At 40.5% G+C, this 26,335-nt stretch overlaps 1 protein-coding gene across 1 annotated transcript in view; it reads right to left on the bottom strand.

Moving 5' to 3' along the window:
• The window catches only part of LOC124132698 (FRAS1-related extracellular matrix protein 2-like), a 219,246-nt gene that overhangs the window by 36,349 nt on the left and 156,562 nt on the right, over nt 1-26,335 (bottom strand). The window contains exons 3-9 of the mRNA XM_046496760.2: nt 21,709-21,855; nt 20,286-20,366; nt 13,617-13,766; nt 10,947-11,072; nt 8,488-8,733; nt 6,315-6,464; nt 879-1,088 (exon numbers count right to left, since the gene is read on the bottom strand). Of these exons, the coding sequence (XP_046352716.2) occupies nt 879-1,088; nt 6,315-6,464; nt 8,488-8,733; nt 10,947-11,072; nt 13,617-13,766; nt 20,286-20,366; nt 21,709-21,855 (1,110 nt within the window). The remainder of the gene's footprint in view (nt 1-878; nt 1,089-6,314; nt 6,465-8,487; nt 8,734-10,946; nt 11,073-13,616; nt 13,767-20,285; nt 20,367-21,708; nt 21,856-26,335) is intronic.

The following is a 26,335-nucleotide window of genomic DNA, read 5'->3' as shown; positions in this document are numbered from 1 at the left end:
TTTCACAATGTTAAACATCTTTGTGGAATCCTTGAGAATGAGCAGGTGCTGGCAAACCAAGTATCATTATCATGGATCTTAAGATACTGGTACCACTAAGGGACACAACTCTGCAAAGTGAAATGCAGCTGCCCAGGTCACACGGCCACCAGTGACCCAAGAAAACATACTCATTTTAGTTATAACCTTGACCACAAACATTGATGTCTTAAGTATGGCTTATTGCTGAAACACATACTCTATTAAGTTAGTGAGGTGAGGTGAGGTGAGGTGAGGTGAGGTGAAATTGGGTTTAACGTCGCGTCCAAGATTATTGCACTTATATAGCGACGTGCATGCACGTGTATGTGTGTGTGTGGCTGCTTGTACTAGTCCGGACTGATGCCGATTTATAGTGCTAGCTCACTGAGATACCATGCCGCAGTTTAACATGAATACCCCACTCAGAGACAGTATACTGACTCCGAGCCGACCAGTCCTTGTTTTAGCCCCTTAATGCCGAGCGCCAGACAGGGTTGTTACAAGTACAATCTTTTAACGTCTTTTTGTATGACGCGGCCCGGGATCAAACCCTGGACCTTCCGCTCTCCGGGCGGACGCTCTACCACAAGACCACGGAGGCGGTCCTATTAAGTTAGTGAGTGCATGAATTGGGTTCAATGCTGATTTGAACAATTTCCAGTTGGATTATGACATGTCAACTTAATGTGGTAAGGGGTTTACCACTTTGGTGAAACCAATGAGCACGGGTATGGTGCTGACAGACCTAGAAACATATTTAGGGCAAATAGGATTCTGGCGTGCCCAAGGGAGGCAACATTGCCACCCATGCCCCCTTCTATGAAGTAAGATAATGTTCATGCATTACTTCAACTTACCATCAGAGTAGGAATCATTGATCATAATAACAGAGTTGCTTGGTTCTCCCAACATGGCCGCCATGGGCATACGCAGCACGACCTGGAAGGTCTCTGTGCCCTCTAACCTTGGCTTGCCAAGGTCATCCAGCACAGTGATACGGACTGTCTGCATTGTCACGCCAGGGGCGAAGTCGAGATTCTTGTTGACTGCGATGTAGTCGAGTCCAGCTGTGAAGACAACAATTGTTAATAAGTTAAAAAGAAACAAACTATATAAAAACCCAAATTTCACCTAATTTTCTTTCAAACAAAGAAACCAATGTGGAATCAGATGATCATTTTAAGATGTAATTCCTGTTTTTGTAACTGTCAATAAGAGAATATGACAGTTTTACTCATCCTTATTTGATTTGCAATGATTTTTTTAAACAGATTCAGATATCTTAAAGATACCCTCTACATGTATATCAATTCAACATCAACCAAATCACTACAAATGAGTAACATTTTGATTTTATTTGATTTAGCATAATTGAATGAGTGATGAGGTATGGTACTGACAGACTAAGGGTCATAATCGGAGTCAATCTGGGATTCAAACTCTGGCAACAAGGGAGACAACTCTTCACAGCCTACTGTGCCCCAAACAAAAAGATCGTGAAACCATGGCCCTATATCTTTTCCATCCTGTGGCATTTACTCATCGGGTTTATAGAGTTCCTACATTTTTAATACATATTTCACCTGTCTCTCTTCAAACAATCACTCCCACATACAAACCATTATCTCCAGTAACCTTTGCCAAGAAACTAAATTTACATAGCTGGCTGGCATTACCACCATTTTCCTGAAATTTAATTCATCCCTAAACCATGACACCATCCATTAGGAGAAAAAAGGATAAAATAGCAAACCCTGGCATAAACGATGCAGCATGAAAACCAAGCCCCAGATTACAATTGATGGTATTTTCCTTGTGTATATTCCGACAGTTCCTGGCATAAGTCAACACCTTGAGGCAAGTGTCATTGGGAACAACCCCCTTCAAGTATGTGCCGATTCCAAGCTGGCATTTACCTCGGTGAAGTGATAGGGATGAACATGGAATAGCGCATGTTCAGTTTACAGCATATCCCCTGCAGTTGGGTGTCTAATGGCAGTGCCTCACCACTGTCAGAAGGGTTGTACCCTAAGGTGAACAACATGATCAGACTGATCTGATGAACAGTTTCAATGACTGTACAACACATCAACAGTATGATATGTATCAGTGATGCTCATCATGTGTATCGGGGGTGTAGAATTGTCATTCCTTGTTCATCTCAACGGTATTGCAATGCACATGTTCCGTGTAAATCACTTTACATCCCAGTGGAACTTGGTTCAGACAATTACTTGCCTTCACCTTGTGCCTTCAAGAGTGGTTTGTCAAATAAGGTGAGGTGAAATGGGGTTTAAAGTCGCGTCCAAGATTATTGCACTTATATAGCGATGTGAATGTATATTGCGTGTGTGTTTGTGTGGCTGCTTGTACTAGTCCGGACTAATGCCGATTTATAGTGCTAGCTCACTGAGATACCATGCCGCAGTTTAACATGAATACCCCACTCAGAGACTGTATACTGACTCCGAGCCGACCAGTCCTTGTTTTAGCCCCTTAATGCCGAGCACCAGACAGGGTAACAACAAGTACCATCTTTTAACGTCTTTTGGTATGACGCGGCCGGGGATCAAACCCTGGACCTTCTGCTCTCCGGGCGGACACTCTACCACTAGACCAGGGAGGTGGTCGTTTGTCAAATAAACCTTAGTTTGTTCTTGGCGTACATTTGCTAGCGATTTTGCTCATGCCGCGTTGGATGTACATGGCTTAATATTGATACGGGAGACACCATCAAATTCCAAAATCTGAAAAATAATCTTCATCTTGTAATGTAATCAATATGGAAGGTCTGTATCATTTCACCCTCATATGCCCAATCTTATAAGATATTCGAAAGCAATACATACCAAATAAATATGTAATTCGACTGTCAGTCTTATGGCAACCTCAAATTATCAAGATTTAAAATCTGTTACGTTGTATTTCAAATATGCCTTCAAGATCAGAAATGTACAGAAATGAAACACGTGATTCAATTTGTGAAATTATCCTGTACTGTATTGTATCCACTTCATATATTTTGGCCTATGGCCTATCACACAAGAAACATCTGATTTGACTTAGTATAGGAGAAAAAGACTTAGATAAAGATGTCAAACTGTATTGATTTTGCAATAGAAAATAACATACAAAGGCACTGTAGCCCACCAAGGACATTCAGTTGAATTCTTAAATATTTTTAAAAGTTGGATGTCATAAGGATAAATATTTTGCGCTTTTCACATTTAAAGAAACACCTTAATTGTCAATCTTGATGATTTGAGTCCTAAAATTGTTAGACATCTTCTCAAAGATTCAGATTCATCAATTCAGATATTTCTGAGAAGAAAAAAATATTGAAAGGTAAGTTTGTCTATATCATGAGTTCACTTGAACTTTTAGACTGTGCAAACTAAAAAAAACCAGAGAAAAAGACCTTTGGTGCTTGATCCCATGTTTATAAGGTGGTATAACCCCTCAAAGCTACTTTCTAACAACTGATTTCAAATTAATTATGATTTAAAAAAAACAGAGAAAAAGACCTTTGGAGCCTGATCCCAAGTTTATAAGGTCCTATATCCTCTCGAAGCTACTTTCTAACAACTGATTTCAAATTAATTATGATTAATTTGACAAAGAGTTAGAAAATGTGTGCATAACAGTAGGATTTCAATACTGCTTTTTGAAAACTTAAACATTTAGGTTAGACCTGATGAATCGTGTCAAATCAAACCTTCCTCAAAACCCGTGCAGCAAATACATAAAAGAAAGGTGGTGAGGTGAATGAGGCTTAATGTCGCGCTCCATGAAAGAAAGCGTGTAGTGGAAATATGAAAAGAAAACCAAGCTCCACGCCATATGATTTGACTTCAACAAACAACCAGTGTATGAGTGAGTGAATGTTGTTTTAGGCCACAGTCAGCAATACTTCAGCTAGATCACGACAGCCTGTAAACGTTTTTTTGTCATGGCCAGAAAAACCTGGTTTTGACAGCCCAGGTCCATCAACACCAGCAGAGATTGATGCTAAACAGCAGGGCTGCAGGTATTTACTCACATGTTATCATTCACATGGGTATATATTTTTGGGTATTATTTTTGGGTATTATTTTTGGGTTTATTTTCACTCCCTTGGGTCAAGTCTACTGGGTATTACAAACCAAAATAACCAATTTCTAACATGCTTTTGCTGAAAATGTTGTTTCAGGTTACAATTTGTGCATTATCGCCTGCAGGAGAATTGATGTGAATGTGATGCCTGAATTCGATACGCAAATAAGGGAGTGAGTTTGGTTTGACGCAGCTTTTAGCAATATTCCAGGAATGTCATGGCGGGGACATCAGAAATGGGCTTCACACATTGTACCCATGTAGAGAATCGAACCTGGGTCTTCTGCATGACAAGCGAACGCTTTATCCACTAGGCTGCCTGACCCCCCGATCAGAAAATAAAGAACTGTATGGAAATATAGACCAGGGTGCCGTTGTACAAAGCAATCTTAGCGCTAAGGTGATCGTAACTACCATACCTTAACATAGACTTACAACAGTCGTAGCGATAAGGTTGTTTTGTACAACGGCACCCTGGACACTGAAAAAACTACTTTGGGTACTCACAGTGTAGTTATAGCATGGTTTTTTTTACGTATTTCAGGTATACTAAAGCAACTCAAATTGATTGGGTGGGTCATTGTGCATATTTAACGCAAATACGAAATCTGGATCTCTAAGCCAATCAGCCAGCTCTCCAATTGTGACCACCCGTTCCTCAAATTGTTTGTTTGTTGTTTAACGCCACACTGAGCAATATTCCAGCCAAATGAGGGCGGTTTGTAAATAATGGAGACTGGACCAGACAATCAAGTGACTGACATCATGAGCATCGATCAACTCAAATGGGATACAATGACATGTATCAACCAAGTCAGCGAGCCTGACCACCCGATCCTGTTAGTCACCTCTTACGACAAGCATGGGTTGCTGAAGACCTATTCTACCCCGGATCCTCAAAGGCAGCTCTTACAACAAGCATAGAGTACTGGGGACCTCATCGGAACAGAACCAGAGGGTGCAGGGTATTAAGCAGTGTGTTAAATGGCTTCATGGCAAATACGGTGATGTGGAGTTACAGATGGATGTCGAAGAACATCCAAACGCTTGCTGTGCTTGTTTCAGACTTACCTGCTGAGTCCTATTGCAGTGGTAACAGGAGTAAATAAGTTAATATTCTTATTGTCTCACGTTGTTACACATTCAACAATGCCCACAATGCAGTGGTAATAGGCATAAGTTAGTTAATATTCATATTGTCTCACATTGTTACACATTCAACAATGCCCACAATGCAGTGGTAATAGGCATAAGTTAGTTAATATTCATACTGTCTCACGTTGTTACACATTCAACAATGCCCCCATCGACAATTACATTATCATCTGCATTGATAACTCAACTAGATCTACTCGAGTTCGTGAATTGATATTGGTTGCAGTCAGCATATATCACTGCAGAGTGTAAATAATTAAATTTGAGCAAAAAAAACTAGTGGTTGATGGCATGAGCAGCGATCCATGGTGTTGGGATATGATGACATTCAATCAGCAGGTCACACACTGCAAACACCCAACCCTTATGTTCGTCAGCTCTAATGGCCAGCATGGGGACTGGCATCCTGATTAACCCTGGTCAATCAAGTTTCATGTCCACAACAGAAACATTTCCACACTTCAGAACAATTAAGACAGGATTTTCTTCATATGTGTGTTTCTGTGCCACAACTGTTCTAGATCTTCTAGACATCATAAACATTAATTGTCCCAGTAGGGCAGTTTTAATACTGTTTCCCATGCAACTAGTTTTTAGATAGCTGGCAGTGAAGAGGACGTCTGTTGAAAAATCTGAATATAAAGTGTGAGTGTAGCCAAAATGCAGGATTATGGCTATGATGTAATAGAGGTAAGGTATTCAAAAGAATTACCATAAACAAACTTAAACAACCTGTTGTGTCCTCTACACAACACACAGCAACCATTGTTATGGATTAATATAAAAATCTTTTATTATGCAACACTTTTCTCTGTTAAATTTTTACTGCTGATTTCATATGGAATATTGCTAGCTTGCCTACGTCTATCATCTAGACTGGCCGTGACTGAATTCAATGCAGATATTCCGCAATCATGATATAGGACTACCCATTCCACATCATACCTCGATACTACATGTAATTCCTTATGCAGTGATATGCCATGTTCATCCTTGAAACTGATTGGGACGGACACACTTCAGGAACTCCTCCTGACTTTACTTACATTTTGCCGATGGTGGATCAGTACGGCGTGACCTCACAGTGACACTCGATGGTTTGCTGAGGTCAGTACCTGTCCTCCAGACCTTGATCTCAACAAAGCCGTCACTCTCATCCACGGAGTATTCAGACTCTCCGAAGTAGAAGGTAGGCTCTGGAACAGACATATTGCAAATTACTTCTGGCATGTGCATGTATTTGTGTGTACGTCTGTTCATTGTTTGACGCTTAACTCAGCAACATTCAAGTTATATGACCATAGCTTGTGAATAATCGAGTCTGGACCAGACAATTTCAGTGATTGATGTTATGAGTAAACAATCCACGCCGTGGGGGTACAATGTCACGCAATCAACCTGGTCACTGAGTCTGACCACCTGATACATGAAGTCCCCTCTTACATTGCACTGATTAATGTGACCGCTTGCACTTGTCTGGACTGATGCCGATTTATAGTGCTAGCACTCTGAGATACCATGCCCCAATTAAAACGAATACCCAACCCAGACACAGAATACTGACTCCAAGCCGACCAGTCCTGTTCTAGCCCCTTAATGCCGAGTGCCAGACAGGTTAACAACAAGTACCATCTTTTAACGTCTTTAGGTATGATGCAGCAAGGGATCAAATCCCAGACGTTCGGCTCTCTGGGAGGCTCTACCACTAGACCACAGAGGCAGGCTGACCTTAATATTCAAAAGAATTGACTTCCATATATTCTCGTGCTTATGGAGATATAAACATTAATGCCAGTGTGCATACACCTATATTAAAAAACCCACCAAAAAACTGAAGTCAATTCTTAAGAAGATTAACATTAAGTCCCTGAATGTATTGTAAGATTTTCTTGTTCAGCTGAAGCACAATTGTCTATTAAGATGTAATACCAATGACTCATGTGAACGTAGTCATCAGAAATTCTATTAGCCTGAATAAATCTAGTCGTGCTAAACATTATAGACTTGTGTTTTTTCAAGATTGTATTTCATGCTCTGCCTGACAGACAAATACCCTAGCTGTGTGATCAGCTCTATCCTCAGCACATCATCCCTAACACTGATGTCCTCCACACAGTGCCCTGAGCAGCTGGTGCCATCATTACCCTGCCACGCCTGGAAAACATTCTAGTTTGACATCAAGGCCGTTATCCCCTCTCACAGAAACATGTAACGCCCCTGATGTAGACATGGTCAGGAGCTGGTGCCATCATTACCCTTGCTCCACCTGGAGAACATTCAAGTCTGACATCAAGACCATTATCCCCCCTCACAGAAACATGTAACGCCCCTGATGTAGACACAGACAGGACCTGGTGAAAGTTTGCAAATTCACTCATCAATGATCAGTCTTTACTATGAGCACCTTTACCATCTGTTCCAACATTAACCTAGGACAGAGAATGCTCATGGCCAAGGGTTCATTGAGGACAAACAATGTTCAAGGGTTCACTCAGTAAGAATTTACCAAAGTTCAAAAAGACACAGAAATTCCAATGCAGAGATTTAAATGCTGATTGGTAATGACCTTAAGGTCACATGTCATTGGTGAGGTCAATGGATGGTACTTTAGATACAGGACTCTGATGTTCTTACTATTGATTCCAGTTCAAGGTCGTGTGAAGACAGTCAAGACATGGACTTCAGGTTATCAGTTGGGTTGGGTTCATTTGTCGTTGTGGTATGATGCTACCACAAGCAGATAGGGGAAGTGAAACACTGTATGGAATCGAACCTGGGCTGTTGCTGTGATGTCAAGCGCACTCCCTACTGGGCTATGTACAACCTCCCTTTCATGGGTTAATTCTGTTCATTTGAGTCATTGTTTTCGAGATAAAACAATTCCATGACAAAATGATTACTTTCTGTGTGTACTAAAGAGTAAAGACAGTAGCATAGTGATGTGTTCCAGAAATCTGGTTAGTTCATGAAAATTTATACCCAAATATACACTATATATATATATTTTTTTGTTAAATAATGCCACACTCAGAATTATTTCAGTTATATACCAGCATTTAAAAAATAAATAAAATTGACTGACCAGACAATCCAATGACAATCTTGACATCACGAGCATTGATCTAAGCAATTGGGATACAATGACATGCATCAACAAAGTCAGTGAGCCTAAATATCCCAATTACAAAATCCGAAAAGTCTGCATGCTTAGCAACTGACCATCATTCTTATCGGGTTCGATGAGAACGGTTGTCTTGTTGTCTCCGATCTTGCCTCCCATGGGCTCAGTGAGGATGACAGTGAAGTTTTCCTCCACCTCGTACAGCGAGTCGTCGATGATCATGACGTGGCAGTACTTCTCCTTCTCGTCCTTGTCGAACCTGACAATGCTGCGGTGATCCTGGCTGCGGGTGATGTAGTCAGAGAAGGACGTCACCGTGCTGGGGGTAGTCCCTGTTGCCGACCCTGGGGAGGATGATTTCAGTTTGGTTAGGTACAGATTCAAGTTTGTGAGTTTGTGAGCTTTTAACAGTATTCCAGTTATATTTGTGAGCTTATAACAGTATTCCAGTTATATCATGGCGTGTCGGCCTAATGTGGGAGGAAAGATACAGATTCAAGAGCTGTTGAGCATGTCACGTAGTTTGTAAAACTATTTACACCATGTTTCCATAGCAACTGATTAAAGGTTATTTGCTGCAAGTTGTCTTTGCTTAACTCACTGTACACCTAGGGTTGTATTGATACAAGACCATTATCCCCCCTCACAGAAACATGTAACGCCCCTGATGTAGACACAGACAGGACCTGGTGAAAGTTTGCAAATTCACTCATCAATGATCAGTCTTTACTATGAGCACCTTTACCATCTGTTCCAACATTAACCTAGGACAGAGAATGCTCATGGCCAAGGGTTCATTGAGGACAAACAATGTTCAAGGGTTCACTCAGTAAGAATTTACCAAAGTTCAAAAAGACACAGAAATTCCAATGCAGAGATTTAAATGCTGATTGGTAATGACCTTAAGGTCACATGTCATTGGTGAGGTCAATGGATGGTACTTTAGATACAGGACTCTGATGTTCTTACTATTGATTCCAGTTCAAGGTCGTGTGAAGACAGTCAAGACATGGACTTCAGGTTATCAGTTGGGTTGGGTTCATTTGTCGTTGTGGTATGATGCTACCACAAGCAGATAGGGGAAGTGAAACACTGTATGGAATCGAACCTGGGCTGTTGCTGTGATGTCAAGCGCACTCCCTACTGGGCTATGTACAACCTCCCTTTCATGGGTTAATTCTGTTCATTTGAGTCATTGTTTTCGAGATAAAACAATTCCATGACAAAATGATTACTTTCTGTGTGTACTAAAGAGTAAAGACAGTAGCATAGTGATGTGTTCCAGAAATCTGGTTAGTTCATGAAAATTTATACCCAAATATACACTATATATATATATTTTTTTGTTAAATAATGCCACACTCAGAATTATTTCAGTTATATACCAGCATTTAAAAAATAAATAAAATTGACTGACCAGACAATCCAATGACAATCTTGACATCACGAGCATTGATCTAAGCAATTGGGATACAGGTAGTCCCTGTTGCCGACCCTGGGGAGGATGATTTCAGTTTGGTTAGGTACAGATTCAAGTTTGTGAGTTTGTGAGCTTTTAACAGTATTCCAGTTATATTTGTGAGCTTATAACAGTATTCCAGTTATATCATGGCGTGTCGGCCTAATGTGGGAGGAAAGATACAGATTCAAGAGCTGTTGAGCATGTCACGTAGTTTGTAAAACTATTTACACCATGTTTCCATAGCAACTGATTAAAGGTTATTTGCTGCAAGTTGTCTTTGCTTAACTCACTGTACACCTAGGGTTGTATTGATACAAGACTCTTGATGTATCAATCTACAAGGGTTGTGATACAAATACAAAATATTTACTTTTGTCTGTTTGTTTGTTTGCTGTTTAAAACCATAATCATCAATATTCTAGCTATATGACAATGGGCAGTAAATAATGGAGTCTGGACCAGATAATTCAGTGATTGACATCATGAGCATTGATCTATGAAATTGGGATAAGATGACATACAGCAGCCAAGTCAGCAAGCTTGACCACCCAATCCCGTATTTGCCATTTATAACAAGTCTGGGTTGCTGAAGACCAATTGTAACCTGGATCTTCACAGGGGATTTTTTTGTAAGAGTGAGTGAATGAGTGAGTATGTTTTAACGCCACGTTTAGCAATATTCAAGCAATATCACAGCAGGGACACCAGAAATGGGCTTCACACATTGTATCCATGTGGGGAATTAAACCCTGATCTTTGGTGTGATGAGTGAATGCTTGAGCACTAGGCTACCCCACCACCCCCATTTTCGTAAGGACATCATAACATACAAATATCAGACTAAGCTAACAAATGTGACTTTCAAGAAAAAAAATGAACTTCATCCAAGATTGAAATTAAATGGTGATTTGATGAGGTTCTTTTTCTGTCAAAAGTCACCAAGATTCAGATTATATATTAATATAATATTTTAAATAACATATTTTAACCCAGGTACTGCGATACATATGGAACAGCATGTCCTCTTGTTTTGTTACGCCTCATGTCTCCTGTGTCATTGAATGATGGTTACAAGAGTTCTCTCCCCCTACTGACCTTGAACAGTGGAGCAGATGACCATGAGCTCATCTGACAAATCTCCCTCTCTCCTCACAGGGATCAGGATCTCCCCGATGTCCTCAGACACATGGTACTCCTTCTCGGGGATTGAAACAGTAGATTCTGGAAAAATGGAGTAGTTAGGTGCTTGGTTCAATTTAATATCAGAAAAATGCTTTCATGTTCGAAATCCAAAAATAAGAGCCTCAACTAAACAGAAGCAACAAAACCTTTCCATAGTCATTAGAAATATCTGCTAAAAGTAGAGTTCTCTAAATCATAAGCAAGCCAATATAAAATATTTTAGATCTAAATTCTATACTGTCTTAAAGAACTCTCTATACACTTAACCAACTGTTGAAACATGTTCAAGGCATAAATTCATACATAAAAGCAAACCATTCAAATGTTGATGTTTAGTGAAAAAACAGTTACAGAGTAGATATTGGCATTTTTACATGGCATATTTGAGTACTTTAAGACATAAAGAACATGAAATATTAGACAAACACATAGTCCTGAAATAATGTTATGTTTAAGGTTAATTATAAATAATTCTTTAAAGGAACAATTGAGTACTAAGGAAGCAATAAGTCCCCAGAGCTGAAAAAGGGGAAGAAAAGGCTGCTAGAGCTGAAAAAGGGGAAAGTATAGGCTGCTGGAGCTGAGACAGGGAAGAGTATAGGCTGCTGGAGCTGAGACAGGGAAGAGTATAGGCTGCTAGAGCTGAAAAAGGGGAAGAGTATAGGCTGCTAGGGCTAAAAAAGGGGAAAGTATAGGCTGCTAGAGCAGAGACAGGGGAAGAGTATAGGCTGCTAGAGCTAAGAAGGGGATGAGTATAGGCTGCTAGAGCTGAGAAAGGGATGAGTATAGGCTGCTAGAGCTGAGAAGGGGAGAGTATAGGTTGCTAGAGCTGAGATGGGGAAGAGTATAGGCTGCTGGAGCTGAGAAGGGGAGAGTATAGGCTGCTAGAGTGAGTGAGTGAGTGAGTATGGTTTTATGCCGCTTTTAGCAATTTTCCAGCAATATCATGGCGGGGGACACCAGAAATGGGCTTCACACATTGTACCCATGTCGGGAATCGAACCCGGGTCTTCGGCACGACGAGCGAACGCTTTAACCACTAGGCTACCCGACCGCCCCATAGGCTGCTAGAGCTGAGAAGGGGATGAGTATAGGCTGCTAGAGCTGAGATGGGGAAGAGTATAGGCTGCTAGAGCTGAGATGGGGAAGAGTATAGGCTGCTAGAGCTGAGATGGGGAAGAGTATAGGCTGCTGGAGCTGAGAAGGGGAAGAGTATAGGCTGCTAGAGCTGAGAAGGGGAAGAGTATAGGCTGCTAGAGCTGAGATAGGGAAGAGTATAGGCTGCTAGAGCTGAGAAGGGGAAGAGTATAGGCTGCTAGAGCTGAGATGGGGAAGAGTATAGGCTGCTAGAGCTGAGATGGGGAAGAGTATAGGCTGCTGGAGCTGAGAAGGGGAAGAGTATAGGCTGCTAGAGCTGAGAAGGGGAAGAGTATAGGCTGCTGGAGCTGAGACAGGGAAGAGTACAGGCTGCTAGAGCTGAGAAGGGGAGAGTATAGGCTGCTAGAGCTGAGAAGGGGAGAGTATAGGCTGCTAGAGCTGAGAAGGGGAGAGTATAGGCTGCTAGAGCTGAGATGGGGAAGAGTATAGGCTGCTAGAGCTGAGATGGGGAAGAGTACAGGCTGCTAGAGCTGAGACAGGGGAAGAGTACAGGTTGCTAGAGCTGAGAAGGGGAGAGTATAGGCTGCTAGAGCTGAGAAGGGGAGAGTATAGGCTGCTAGAGCTGAGAAGGGGAGAGTATAGGCTGCTAGAGCTGAGACAGGGAAGAGTACAGGCTGCTAGAGCTGAGACAGGGAAGAGTATAGGCTGCTAGAGCTGAGAAGGGAAGAGTATAGGCTGCTAGAGCTGAGATGGGGAAGAGTATAGGCTGCTAGAGCTGAGAAGGGGAGAGTATAGGCTGCTAGAGCTGAGAAGGGGAGAGTATAGGCTGCTAGAGCTGAGACAGGGAAGAGTACAGGTTGCTGGAGCTGAGAAGGGAAGAGTACAGGCTGCTAGAGCTGAGACAGGGGAAGAGTACAGGTTGCTAGGGCTGAGAAGGGAAGAGTACAGGTTGCTGGAGCTGAGACAGGGGAAGAGTACAGGCTGCTAGAGCTGAGACAGGGGAAGAGTACAGGCTGCTAGAGCTGAGAAGGGAAGAGTATAGGTTGCTGGAGCTGAGACAGGGGAAGAGTACAGGTTGCTGGAGCTGAGACAGGGAAGAGTACAGGTTGCTGGAGCTGAGACAGGGAAGAGTACAGGTTGCTGGAGCTGAGAAGGGAAGGGTACAGGCTGCTAGAGCTGAGACAGGGGAAGAGTACAGGTTGCTGGAGCTGAGAAGGGAAGAGTACAGGTTGCTGGAGCTGAGAAGGGAAGGGTACAGGCTGCTAGAGCTGAGACAGGGAAGGGTACAGGCTGCTGGAGCTGAGAAGGGAAGAGTACAGGCTGCTAGAGCTGAGACAGGGGAAGAGTACAGGTTGCTAGGGCTGAAAAAGGGAAGTGTACAGGCTGCTAGAGCTGAGACAGGGGAATGGAGGAGAATGCCTCACATAATGTATATGCTCTGGGGGGTGAGAGGAGTATAAGACCACCTGACATGTTGACACTCACCATCCTCCTTGTCTGTGATGGTCACCTTGGCCACATCTGGGTACTCAAGGACACCCATGACTGGCTTGGACAGCTCCAGGTTGAAGGTCTCTCTCTCCTCATACTTCTCATCATCCAAGATCCTCAGCCTCCACACCTTCTCTGTCTGGCCTGAAATACAATATATACAACACCTATAACATTCATATATACAACATCTATTACACTCATATATACAACACCTATTACATTCAGCGTGAGTGAGTGAGTGAGTCGGTGAGTCGGTGAGTGAGTGAGTGAGTGAGTGAGTGAGAGTGTTTTTATGCCGCTTTTAGCAATATCCCAGCAATATCACAGCAGGGGCACTAGAAATGGGCTTCACACATTGTACCCATGTGGGGAATTGAACCTGGGTCATCGGCGTGACAAGCAAACGCTCTTACCACAAGGCTAGCCCACTGCCCCTCAGGGTGAATGAGTGAGTTTGGTTCAATGCATCTTTTAATACTATTTCAGTAACATCGTGGTGTCCAAATAGATGCAGGTCCTTAATATTTAACATTTTGGTTCAACCCACAAGCATGGGTATGCTTACATAATAAGGCAAATCAGGGAGTTATACCAACAATAATTGGATTCTGTCATGACAAAGGGAGGCTACTCTGCAAGGTTCATTTATTAGGCTCAGACAACTGGATCCCCCATTTGACTCAGGAAACAACTACAAATTTAAAAGCCGGCTTGAAATTGTGAAATGTTCTGCCTTGTTTGAAGATATTGTTGCTTTAAGACTGCAGGGGGCACCAAGAATTACGTATGATGTTGTTGTCATGCCCTGACAGAGAAAATCAATATGTTGTTACTAAATCTGCAACATAACTACTATTATCATATAAAGGCTTGAGTTATCCATGAGATCCAATCGCTAAACTTGGTATCATGAGCGGATAAACATGAGGTCGCCTAGCAGGAACTGTTTGCAAGCATCTTCCATCAATATGATGCCTTCTTTCACAATAAACCATAACAAATGTTCCCTTTATGCTTAGTTAGCAATTTTCCAATGTGTCACCCAAACATGGGTGAAAACATGGCTGCAGGTCATTTGGCACTATATAACTTGACCGATTCACTCAAAACTTGTATTCATACACAGTTTCTGAAGCTACTTTATGGAATGAAAATACAGTAAAGTACGGTTATAACGAACTCAAAGGGACTACTAATTTAAGTTCGTTATAACCGTAGTTCGTTATAAGTACATATACAGCATTACTACAGCAAGTAGTTGGGACCAAAAAGTAAGTTCGTTGTTATCCGTCAGTTCGTTATAAGCGTGTTCGTTATAACCTTAGTTTACTGTATGTCTTAACATCCATTATTTTAAGGCTTGCTTAATAAAATTATTATTCCTAAATATATGATATTTAAGATACGGAAACGCACTTGGCTATAATGTATATTTGTATATTTATAACAATTTGACAAAAGTAAATATTAAAACCCTTTCATTTTTCAGACTATACATAACCCAATGTTTTCTGTTTGTTTGTATGTTTGTTGTTTAATGCCGCACTCAGCAATATTCCATCTGTATGACGGCTAGCTGTAAATAATCAAGTCTGGACCAGACAATCCAGTGACAGACATCATGAGCATCGATCCATGCAATTGGGATACGATGACATGCATCAACCAAGTCAGCATGTCCTATCTGATCCTATCTATGTATCAAACTGTTGCATCCTTTCTCAATACCATTTTGTTTTCGCTGAACAGTCACTTTACAGTTTTGAAATATTATTTGATATCAAATTTTCAATCTCTATCATGGAATATTCTAAAGTCCTAATCATAATAAGCTGCAAGGTAGTCGTGGTTTAGGTTTATTCTTTAGCAGCTTATGAGTATCCCCATTAATTTAAATTTTCCTCATAAAGTCAGAGAACACACTGACTAAAGGATCCATTACACTTAGAACACTTATAAAATCCTCATAAACAAGGACCTAGGAATATACTGTAGCCATCAAATTTCAAGTAGATTAGTTTGTAACAAATCCTAACTGTCATTAAGAATTTAAAGTTGAGGTTAGCGTTTCACCCTGTACGAATGGGTTGCTGAAGACCTATTTTACCCCGGATCTTCACAGGTCATATTACCCAATGAGAAATATGTGTACAAAACTTTTTTAAGCAATCAATTCCATTTCATGTCAAACTATACAGTGAGATTTCATCACAGCGGCATCACATTACATGTAGTTAAATTTTAGGCAAATAGAGAGAGACATGTTTTGTTCCATTTTTTTGGCTTGAAAGTAATGTGTGCAATAATTTCTTTTTTGTCCCTAGGAAAGTAAACTAAAGGTCAAACGTATTAGATGTACATTCCTATGGCTACGATGTGTGGTTAGAGTTACCTGCCCTTTCTTTTTTAGCCGCATATCAGCAGGATAGCAAATATTTGATTCATGTTTGCCCATAGTGTGAACAGAAAATATCTTTTGACAGATATATTTTCAGTGCCGTCTAATTAACTACAACAAATATCAAAATTCATGTAATACTTTCTTCAAAAGAAATGACACATAGTTCATATCTGCTTCAATTCCATTGGAGAGAATTGCAACAACTGCTTCTGATACCGTTTACAATGAAAAAGCAAAACTAATTATATATAATAAAAGACATTAATTCCATTCTCAAATAATGAATTGTCGACCTCTGTATCTTTGCTCAACTCCTGTTTGCACAACCAAATGAACTGTCACACTAACAAGCAAAACCTCACAAACTTCTACATTATTTGGCCAGTGTTGCATATTCCCTGGCTTAATTACAATACAGACATAAAACCTCCTCCACTTCTTCAAAAACATTTTACACGTCCCTGATGTTTTCACAATGCCAATGGCCCCGGGTATAACATTTTCCTGCAAGCTGTTGTGTAATTGGTTGGAAGTTTATTTTACTCCTAGTAATGCTCCCACAATGTTTGCTTTTTCAAGAGCCACCTCCGTGTTTCTTGCTGCCCTCCCGCTGTGTGAGTTGGTTGAGTTCAGACACTGCAGTCAGTCCCCATCCTCTCACCATACACAGGATCACATTCCACCCTGCCACACCCTCAATCTACAGGAGGGTCATTCTTAGCCTTGAAAATGTAAAATATTGTACCCTTACCAATCAGAGTGGTTGAGTGAGTCTTGTTATATGCCGCTTTTAGCAATATTCCAGTAATATCATGGCAGGTGACACCAGAAATGGGCTTCTCACATTGTACCCATGTGGGGAATTGAACCCATGTCTTCGGCGTGATGAACTAACGCTTTAACCACTAGGCTACCCGGCCGCCCCTTTTACCAATCAGAAAGAGTGAGTGAGTGAGTTGGGTTTAACACCACTTTTAACAGTATTCCAGTGTTAGCTTAATGTGGGAGGAAAGCCAGAAGTGATGCAGGTCTTAGACGTTTACCACTTTGGTGAAACCCACGAGCACGGATATGGTGCTGACGAACCTAGAAACATAATCAGGGCGAAACCCGTATTCGAACCCACAATCATAGGTCTCTGGCGTGTCCAAGGGACGCAACTCTGAACAGCGAATTGCGGCGCCCTGGACGACTGGGTCACCCGTGCTCCCCAAATCAGAAAAAACTGAGGAACTAGCAACAATAGTCCTAAGAACAAGTCTCTTAAACTTCTGATTTGTCTCGTATGCTCAACTTTTTGTCTTATATCAGAACTAAAATCCTCAGAAAATGATGCCAAGAGATAACTTTGGGGCACAGACTTGTACATTTTTGGCACAGACAGCAGCAACAGAGTATTAGTAGAGTCTGAGGTATTACAGGGGCACCTGCTGAGAGAGATGTAACACTGTAACACAAGCAGCCAATGTCCTACCACAGCCGCTCACAGAAGACAAGTGTGTGGAGATACGGAGGGCAACGAGGCTACGCTAATGTGTCTGTCTCCACTGGATTGATATTAAATTAGGCAGTTGAACACTGGGGAGATAACCATTGTAAGAGATCTGAGAGAAGAGGGGACCCCAGGCAGACATGCAGCTATGTCTACATGATTTACAATGTTTGAGGGGGATACCATCAGTCTTGGATGCTGAGTTTAACGAGTTCCATGACACGCTTCATGTGTTGATTTTTCATGGAGTCCAAATGCTATTTAATTACCCCTGGAATAGAAAAATCCCCACATGAGAGAGACAAGGATTTGGAACCATTCCCAAAATATACCTTGAATGTATAATGAATCAGACTCAACAGGTGCTTGGTAGTTTGACACAGGAACACAGGACACAGGAAAACGGCATGTTTCTATCAAAATGAATCCAGTGAGTGGATGCTTATGACTAGGATAGGTTGGGGGAGGGGGGGGGGGATCATTTAGTAATCTTATTTAAAAATATATATCTACAAACTAAAAAAATAAAATCCAAATGGAGCCTAGAACAATCCATAATTTCAGAACTGAGGCAATCTAGACTTGCCATAACATTCTAGACTTTAGTTGGACTCCTTTTTCAATTTTTCAAGCATAGGTTGGGGGGATAAATATTGACCCCAAAATTAGTTATCCTAGTAGACTGACATTTAGTCCGAGAAATAAAGTAATCTTATTTAAAAATACACATCTACAAAGTTAAAAAATAAAATCTTAACCCCATCATTCTGGCTATCAAAACCAGATACTGCTGATCATGCTTAATAACTGACCACCAAGCTATTTTGTGTGTAAATATTATGTATGAATACACTTTGACTATCTTTTTGTTACCTGATTTCTATGGAGGGAGAGGTATTCAAAGAAGTGCTGTCTTGTTCACCGATCCCAATTTTCAGTTGAAAAATAAATATGTTTAAACCATAAGGGTACGAATTATAAAATATTAGCTACAGATATAAGTATTTCATGGGAGAAGGCATCAGTCAACTTCTAAATAAATGTCTTTCAAGGTGTGGGGGGATGGCAGTTTAGAACATTTTTTATCCAACTTCAAGTTATCCCTTGGGAACGAGACTCTCATGGGTGGTATATAAAAGAATTTCTCACAAACCTTCGAACCAGTTCAAATACCAGTGCCTATAAAAAATACAGTCAAAGAGCAAATCACCATGAAAGATTGCTGCAAATTGCCACATTGAGTCACAGAGTATCTGTGTTTACCATTTCCTGATTCCAAGGCATCACCATGGCGACCCAGGCAGGACAAAGTTTACATGAACTGTCTGTTTGACATTGACCATATCCCCTGGTGACTAACTGGAATCGTATCACACACTGATTTAATTGCTGTCTTCAAGGGGGGGTAAACTCAGATAAATTGTTCTGATAACAGATATTGACAAATATTAGTCATTTGTGACAAACAATTTAAACAAGGAACTATCGAAAGACACACTGCAAACATTGGGTGGACACTGTTTAAAAGTTTGGTTTTAGATAGCATCAGATGCATGCTGAATATTTATACAGTATTGTATATAGCATATATCAGGCGTCAGTTGATGCTGGAAACACATCTAGATTAGTGATAAATGTACACAAAAAATGACTTCTCAGGGCAATATGTCTGTTGAAAACAAACATTGTAATATAGTTTAACTGATAGACCCTAGTTAACATAGCTGCTCTAACCAGGTTTAAACCATGGAGTGGGGCTTGGAGTGGAGGTGTGGTGTAATATTACTTACAATAATATTAATACCAAAACATGTACAAAACAAAAAACATACAATAACAATAACAAAAATACCCCCACCCCCCAAGCAGAGTTGATGTCAGCAATATTAAAATTATATCACTGTAGTGAGTGTTTGTTTGTTTGTTGTTTAACGCCGCACTCAGCAATATTCCAGCTATATGATGGCAGTTTGTAAATAATTGAGTCTGGACCAGACAATCAAGTGATTGACATCATGAACATCGATCCACGCAATTAGGATACGATGACCAAGTCAGCGAGTCTGACCACCCGATCCCGTTGGTCGCCTCTTACGACAAGCATGGGTTGCTGAAGACTTATTCTAACCCGGATCTTCATGGGTCACAGTAGTGAGTGAATGAGTTGGGTTTATGCTACTTTGAACAGTGTTTCAGTTGCGAGGAAAGCCTTCTCAGGTCTTAGGTTATTACCACTTTCGTAAAACCCACAAGAATGGCTGACAAAGCAGAGATTAGTCCAGCACCATGACTGTGGAATATATATTTTTTAGTTATTTCTTTTAACTAAAAGCCTAGGCAAGTCTAGATAAAACTAACCAAGTCTAGTTTGCTTATGAAAACAGTAGAAGAGCAAATATTCTTTCGAAAATCTTTTTTTTATTATTTTAAAGACATGTTTTCATTGACTATGTGTTAGTCTAAACAGAGATCACGATCAGTGCAAGTCTGTGAGTATAATCTATGATTGTTGAATGCTGCCACAACCAAGGGATGCAACTCTGCATAGCAAATTGGGCACCTTAGACAACTGGGCCATCAACAGTCAATAGCATGAGCAACAAGTATGCCATTAGAGCACAATGACACACGATCGCATCTGAGGATGGCTTTTTCTAAGTTCTACTGACACTAAACTGCCATTGTGACCAGCCAATCCCTATTTTATTTTCCTCTTGAGACCAGGGGCCAGAAGAATCCAAATGAAGTATATCAAATCTGTACTTACCAGGATTAAACTGGACCTGATCAGCATACCGAGGGTTGATGTCTTCTCCAACCTTAGCAGTTCCATTGATAACAGATATGGCTGAAAAAACAGGGGGCATTGTACAGAACATAGGACAAATACACATGTACTGGTTAAAGGCAGTGAGTGAATGTTCTTTTATGGCACAGTTATCAACATTCCTTCTATATCAAGGATATTTGTAGAGAACTGTCTGGGCCAACAACAAGAGTTTGATAACATGAAGAACAATCTACATCATCCAGGTCAGCAAGGTGATCACCCAATCCTCAGCTGGATACACAGGGACCTTCTCTGCCGAAGAATGTCATGGACGACAGACGTAAAAGGATAAACTCGCAAAATCCCCCAGTTTCACTAAAGTCATAGTTAGCCATGCTACAGCATCCTCCATGGTCATGATGTATGATGCTTTCATGCATCAATCCTTCAGCTACAATAAATGAACATAATAACATTCTGTAAATCTTGAAATTAACGCAAGCGTGAATTAAATGCGAAAAATGCGAGTGGTCTTTGTTCGCATTAGTGAAACTTCGCATTTATGTCTCCAAAATGACTATCAACAATAAGACGGACTCACTGCACACTTTGGATAGCGGACTTACTTATATTGGAGATTTAACGTGCGCTTTCCGACTGCAAGTGTATGTCGCACACGGGCCCTGCCAGGCCATTTAATGTATTTCCGAAAAGGGGAAAAGTGAGTTTGTGCAACCCAGGAGGGGGGCTCTAGGGGTTGCTTATATAGTAATTTTGAAATTTTGAGATTTGGAATGAATGCCAAGAGTGGGTGGAGGACGAACTAAGGGAGCTGTCTGTGTTGGGTGGTTGTTAGATTAGGTAGTTTTGGTTTTAATATTTTATTTGGGGTTTAAATGTGACCTCTTAGCAGAAATACCAACCTGAATATATACACAAACACGGTTTATTGAGCTGTAGTTGTAACAAGTACATACGATGTCAATTAAAGAATAGGAATTACACCACAGACATCCGGTGAGTTATCATTGCTTTGGTCAACAGTTCTACCCACTTGTGTCAAACTAGTCCTCATTGCCCTCTCCTATCAGTGAACTTTTGTTGGTTCAATTATTTTATTGCCTTTGAACTTCCTTAATGCCAGTCAGCAGAATAAATGAATAAACTGTGTGTTGGTTTTTTGAAAACACTGTTTATTGTTATTACAGAAGTGTTTTACTCAGTGCTCATAAGCGGTGCTATTTTCTATATGATTGGATTAAGGTAAGGATATGTATGATTCCACTGGTGATTGGGTGGGGGGAGTCGCATTGATTTTGAGTCGCATTTTTGGCTAGGGGTCAGCAGTCATATTAATTTGGAGATGCATTAATTTCCAGATTTACAGTATTACATCAGTGATGGGTATGCATTTACTTACTGACAAAGGATGTCTCGCCCAGATAACCTCTTCGTCTCAGGGTCACTTCTAATTCCTTGCCTGTCTCATTAACAAAGAGTTTATCAGCTTCCAGGGAGATCCAGGCCCAGTTGAGATGGAAGGGCTGGTTGCCAAGTGTGTTGCTACCTGCAAGACAAAGTGAGCGAGTCAGTATGGTTTTATGCAGCTTTTAGCAAAACTACAGTAATTTCACATTCATTTGGGATGTTACTAATGGGCTCAGACAAAGTGAGTGAGTCAGTATGATTTTATGCAGCTTTTAGCAAAACTACAGTAATTTCACATTCATTTGGGATGTTACTAATGGGCTCAGACAAAGTGAGTGAGTCAGTATGATTTTATGCAGCTTTTAGCAAAACTCCAGTAATTTCACATCCATTTGGGACGTTACTAATGGGCTCAGACAAAGTGAGTGAGTCAGTATGATTTTTTGCAGCTTTTAGCAAAACTACAGTAATTTCACATTCATTTGGGATGTTACTAATGGGCTCACACATCATATCAAAGTGAGGAATTAAACCTAGTCTTAGGTGTGATTAGAGAACACTTTAACCACTGGGCTATCATCATGTCACACAGACGAGGAATTACAGATAAGGATGTATTCTCAGCAAATGAATTCGATACAAAAGTAATTCGACCAAAGTTTTCATCACAAACTATGCCTTTCAATTTATTACACAAAATCTTCTTGTTGTTAAATGTTATATAATCAAAGATTTTTCTAATTGGATAAGGGAAGGTTTCAACATTGAAAAATGAAAACAAATTAAGAAAGAAAGATACACAAATATATATTTGTAAGCAATAAGGATTTGATTCTGCAAAACACTTTTTCATATCACATGTTATAATCAGCATGTACTGAGTGTGATATAAGTACACATTATTATTATCATTATTATTCCCATCTATAAATCCCTTCTCAATAAGATTTAAATCAATGGCATCTGTTGTAGCATAGACAATCTAACGTTGCTACGAGCCATCTCAGCATTATATCTTTAGCCTCAAGCAGAACATGATCCTCAAACAACCAACAATTCTTTTTCATAAGCGCCATTTATCACATATTAATCCTCTTTACTTCATAATATGCATAGCTGCCCGATCACCAAGTACATCTGAAACAGGTGCTCCGTAACATGTTACCATTACCCAGTTAACATATGACTGGTCATGTATGCTTTATGGTAATACGTAACCTAATCACATCACCTACATCACCTGCACAGGTACACAGGTCTACCTGCCTCGTTAGCTCAGGTAACACTGTTCAGGTGTGAGGCTGCATGTTGAGAGATCTGTGATGTCTATGCAGGGTAGCGAAAAAGCTGTGTCAGCATATTCCGATGTTTGAGGATAGTGTTAAGAAAGCTGATGTAATGATAATGTATGCAGTGTCACAGATGATGGAGTGGGTTTAAATGGGTTTGTTCTGCAGGGATTACTGAAAGAATGGAGATTTTTAAATCCTTAGAATTGAAGTATTTAACTTGTTGAACATTTGTTAGAAAGAAGGTGTATCTCCTGCTGGGGTACCATGCATGTAGCACAAGTGCCATATGGCCCCTGACATGGTGGTGTTTGGTTGCTGGTGATCTATAGTTTGTTAATGTATTGTTATGTTTTGTAATATCTTTTTATGGTTCTATACGTTTTAAATATAAATCTGTGACAGTCTAGTTATTTTAGTGTTGGCAGGTTTTTTATAAAAGACTACTTATTGTTACTGTGTAACTTCTCATCATGGTATAGCTGAAATATTGCTGATGTGACAGAAAATTAATTAACTCACTAATCCTTGAAACTGATTTATAACATCTGAACTGTCACTATATTAAGTGAGTGAGTGAGTGAGTGAGTGAGTGAGTGAGTGAGTGAGTGAGTTTGGTTTTACACCGCTTTTAGCAATATTCCAGCAATATCACAGCGGGGGACACCAGAAATGGGCTTCACACATTGTACCCATGTCGGGAATCAAACCCGGGTCTTCGGCGTGATGAGTGAACGCTTTAACCACTAGGCTACCCGCCCCACTATATCAAGTATGAAACCTGGATAACACCAGCAAATTCACTACATCAGCATATGAAATTGTCAGATCTGAACAATCACTTCATCAGTGAATGAAACCATTAGTTTAAAGCCGACAGCAGTTAAAGCTACTCTTGATAGCTCTGTCCAGTTTACGGTTGGTGCCTTTCGCAGTCCATTGACATGTTTGTTTGAACTCAAGCTTGGCACTGGATGAGGAACTCTGGAATGTCTGCTGACCACAGGCGAGTTACCGACAGTTTCAAGACAAAACAAAATCATTCCAGATCAGGACATTTTCTGCCAATTGCCCTGGAGTAAATGTATCAGTGACAGGTCAACAGAGCTTCATTTCCTGTCATTCAAAGAAGTCTGTTGAGAAGGAATACAACAATTTTCCAAACCAAGTCATAGACTCTGCTGTCTTTGGATAACATCCAGGTTAGAAAAGGTCTTCAGCAATCCATGCTTGTCATAAGAGGTGACTATGCTTGTTGTAAGAGGATTGGGTGGTCAGGCTCTCTGACTTGGTTGATGCATGTCATCATATCCAAATTGCATAGATCAGTGCTCATGATATCAATCACTGGATTGACTGGTCCAGACTTGATTATTTACAGACCACAATTGTATAGCTGGAATATTACTGTGTGCAGTGTTAAATAACAAACAAACAAAACAGGGGATAACAATCTTTCCACTGATGCAAAGCATAGCTTTACTAATATTTCTTGCAGACGAAAATTTTCTCCACCAATGCAGAAGTAAGCCACCTGCTCTGGTCTGTTACATCAGCAAGTGAATGTGGTGTTTCAGCATGGGATAACACTCAACTGGCTAGGTTGATACAGTCTTGTAACAAGCACATACTGTGTCTTACATCATGCCCAGAGTCCCAGCCACAGCAATACCGCTCTGATCTTCCTCTCAAGGAATAGCGCTTCCCTGAAGGAGGGGTTGGCCAGATTTCTGGCAGGGCTATCAACATGGTGTATCAATGTTTCCAAGAGTTACATGGATGCCTGCTGACTAAGGAATGTCTGGCTGAAGGTGAAGGTCAATTGGGTGGGAGATATAGAATTTGTACACCTGGACTACTGACCTGTTTATACATCCATGTTGTTTTTAGGAAGAACTAGATGACACAGAGGAAGATTTCACATAAAAAAAATTAAAACACAGTTGCAAGGAAACTATTATAGCTTTTCTTGTCAGAAGAGTAAACTTTGCATAAGTGAGTTCAATTTAACTATTCTTTACCAATTTTAACACTTTTCAGATATTGCGTCACTTTGTTGTGGAGGAAGACATAGTGACACAAGCTGTAGACAGATACTGACTTGGTGAAATCCATTAGCACAGACAAGGTGCTGACACCAAAAGTCATGATTGGGGTAAATCTGGGCTTCGAACCCATTATCAGTGGATCCTGGTGCTACTGTTGTTTGAATGAGAAAATGAAGTCTTGTGGAATGATAGTTCTTGAAAATGCAAGTGTCAACACTCCAGGTCGTTGTTGGTCATATGTGTATTCTCATTCCCAGCCACACATACCCTATGATTGATATACTAATTCCTACTTAATCTAAACCCACACAATTCATGCTCCTTGTGCCTTGCTATTTCTAATCTTGTTCTGTGTCCCCCAACCGTGTATTATAACAACAAAACTGTGCAGCAGCTTGCAACATTATCAACAGGACAACACAATCTCAGGAGGTAGTGGAATCCCAACAGGCTGACAAATTCTGCTCTTGATATTTCTTCTCTAACTCAGAGCACAATGGACACTCCTTGGCATGAAGGAAACGTCTGCATCACCACACTAGTGTGTGTATCGTTAATGGATGAAGACTCGGCTGACAACAGTTTCATTGTTTTCGTGATGACCTACTGTACATTATCATCTTTTTTTTTTAACGCATGAACATCTCTCTGAGCATGTATGTGTTATGTGTAATAATTATTTTCCATCTGACCTTCATTCCCCCGTATACACTGTTCCTCTTCCCACATGGTACTGGGAGTACCACACTCAGAAGCTGACGTCACACAACTGATGCACAAGATGAAAAACTCCAGTACTGAAGTTTGGGGTATGGTGTTGTGCAGGGAAAGTAGACTGTAATATTACACTGTGTCATATTATGATCATGATATGATATGGATCTTGATGATATGTTATATCATATGATTTTTATTTGTTGTTGTTTTTGTTTAATGCCACACTCAGCAATATTCCAACTATATGACGACTGTCTGTAAATAATCGAGTCTGGGCCAGACGATCAAGCGATTGATATCATATATGGTATGGTATGGTATGGTATGGTATGGTATGGTATGGTATGGTATGGCAGATGATATTGTACGGTTTATGGTATGGTATGGTGTATGGTATATGGTATGGTGTATGGTATGGTATGGCATATGATATTGTATGGTTTATGGTACGGTATGGTGTATGGTATGGTATGGTATGGTATGGTATAGCATATGATATTGTATGGTTTATGGTATGGTATGGTACATATGATATGATTTAACATAGTCCATTAAACTAATAAAG

This window comes from Haliotis rufescens, unplaced genomic scaffold (genome assembly GCF_023055435.1).
Source record: "Haliotis rufescens isolate VD_foot unplaced genomic scaffold, xgHalRufe1.0.p SCAF_7, whole genome shotgun sequence".
In the NCBI taxonomy this organism is placed as follows: Eukaryota; Metazoa; Mollusca; class Gastropoda; order Lepetellida; family Haliotidae; genus Haliotis; species Haliotis rufescens.
The sequence above is the reverse complement of the archived record's forward strand: the minus strand, read 5'-3'. Positions and strand labels throughout refer to the sequence as shown.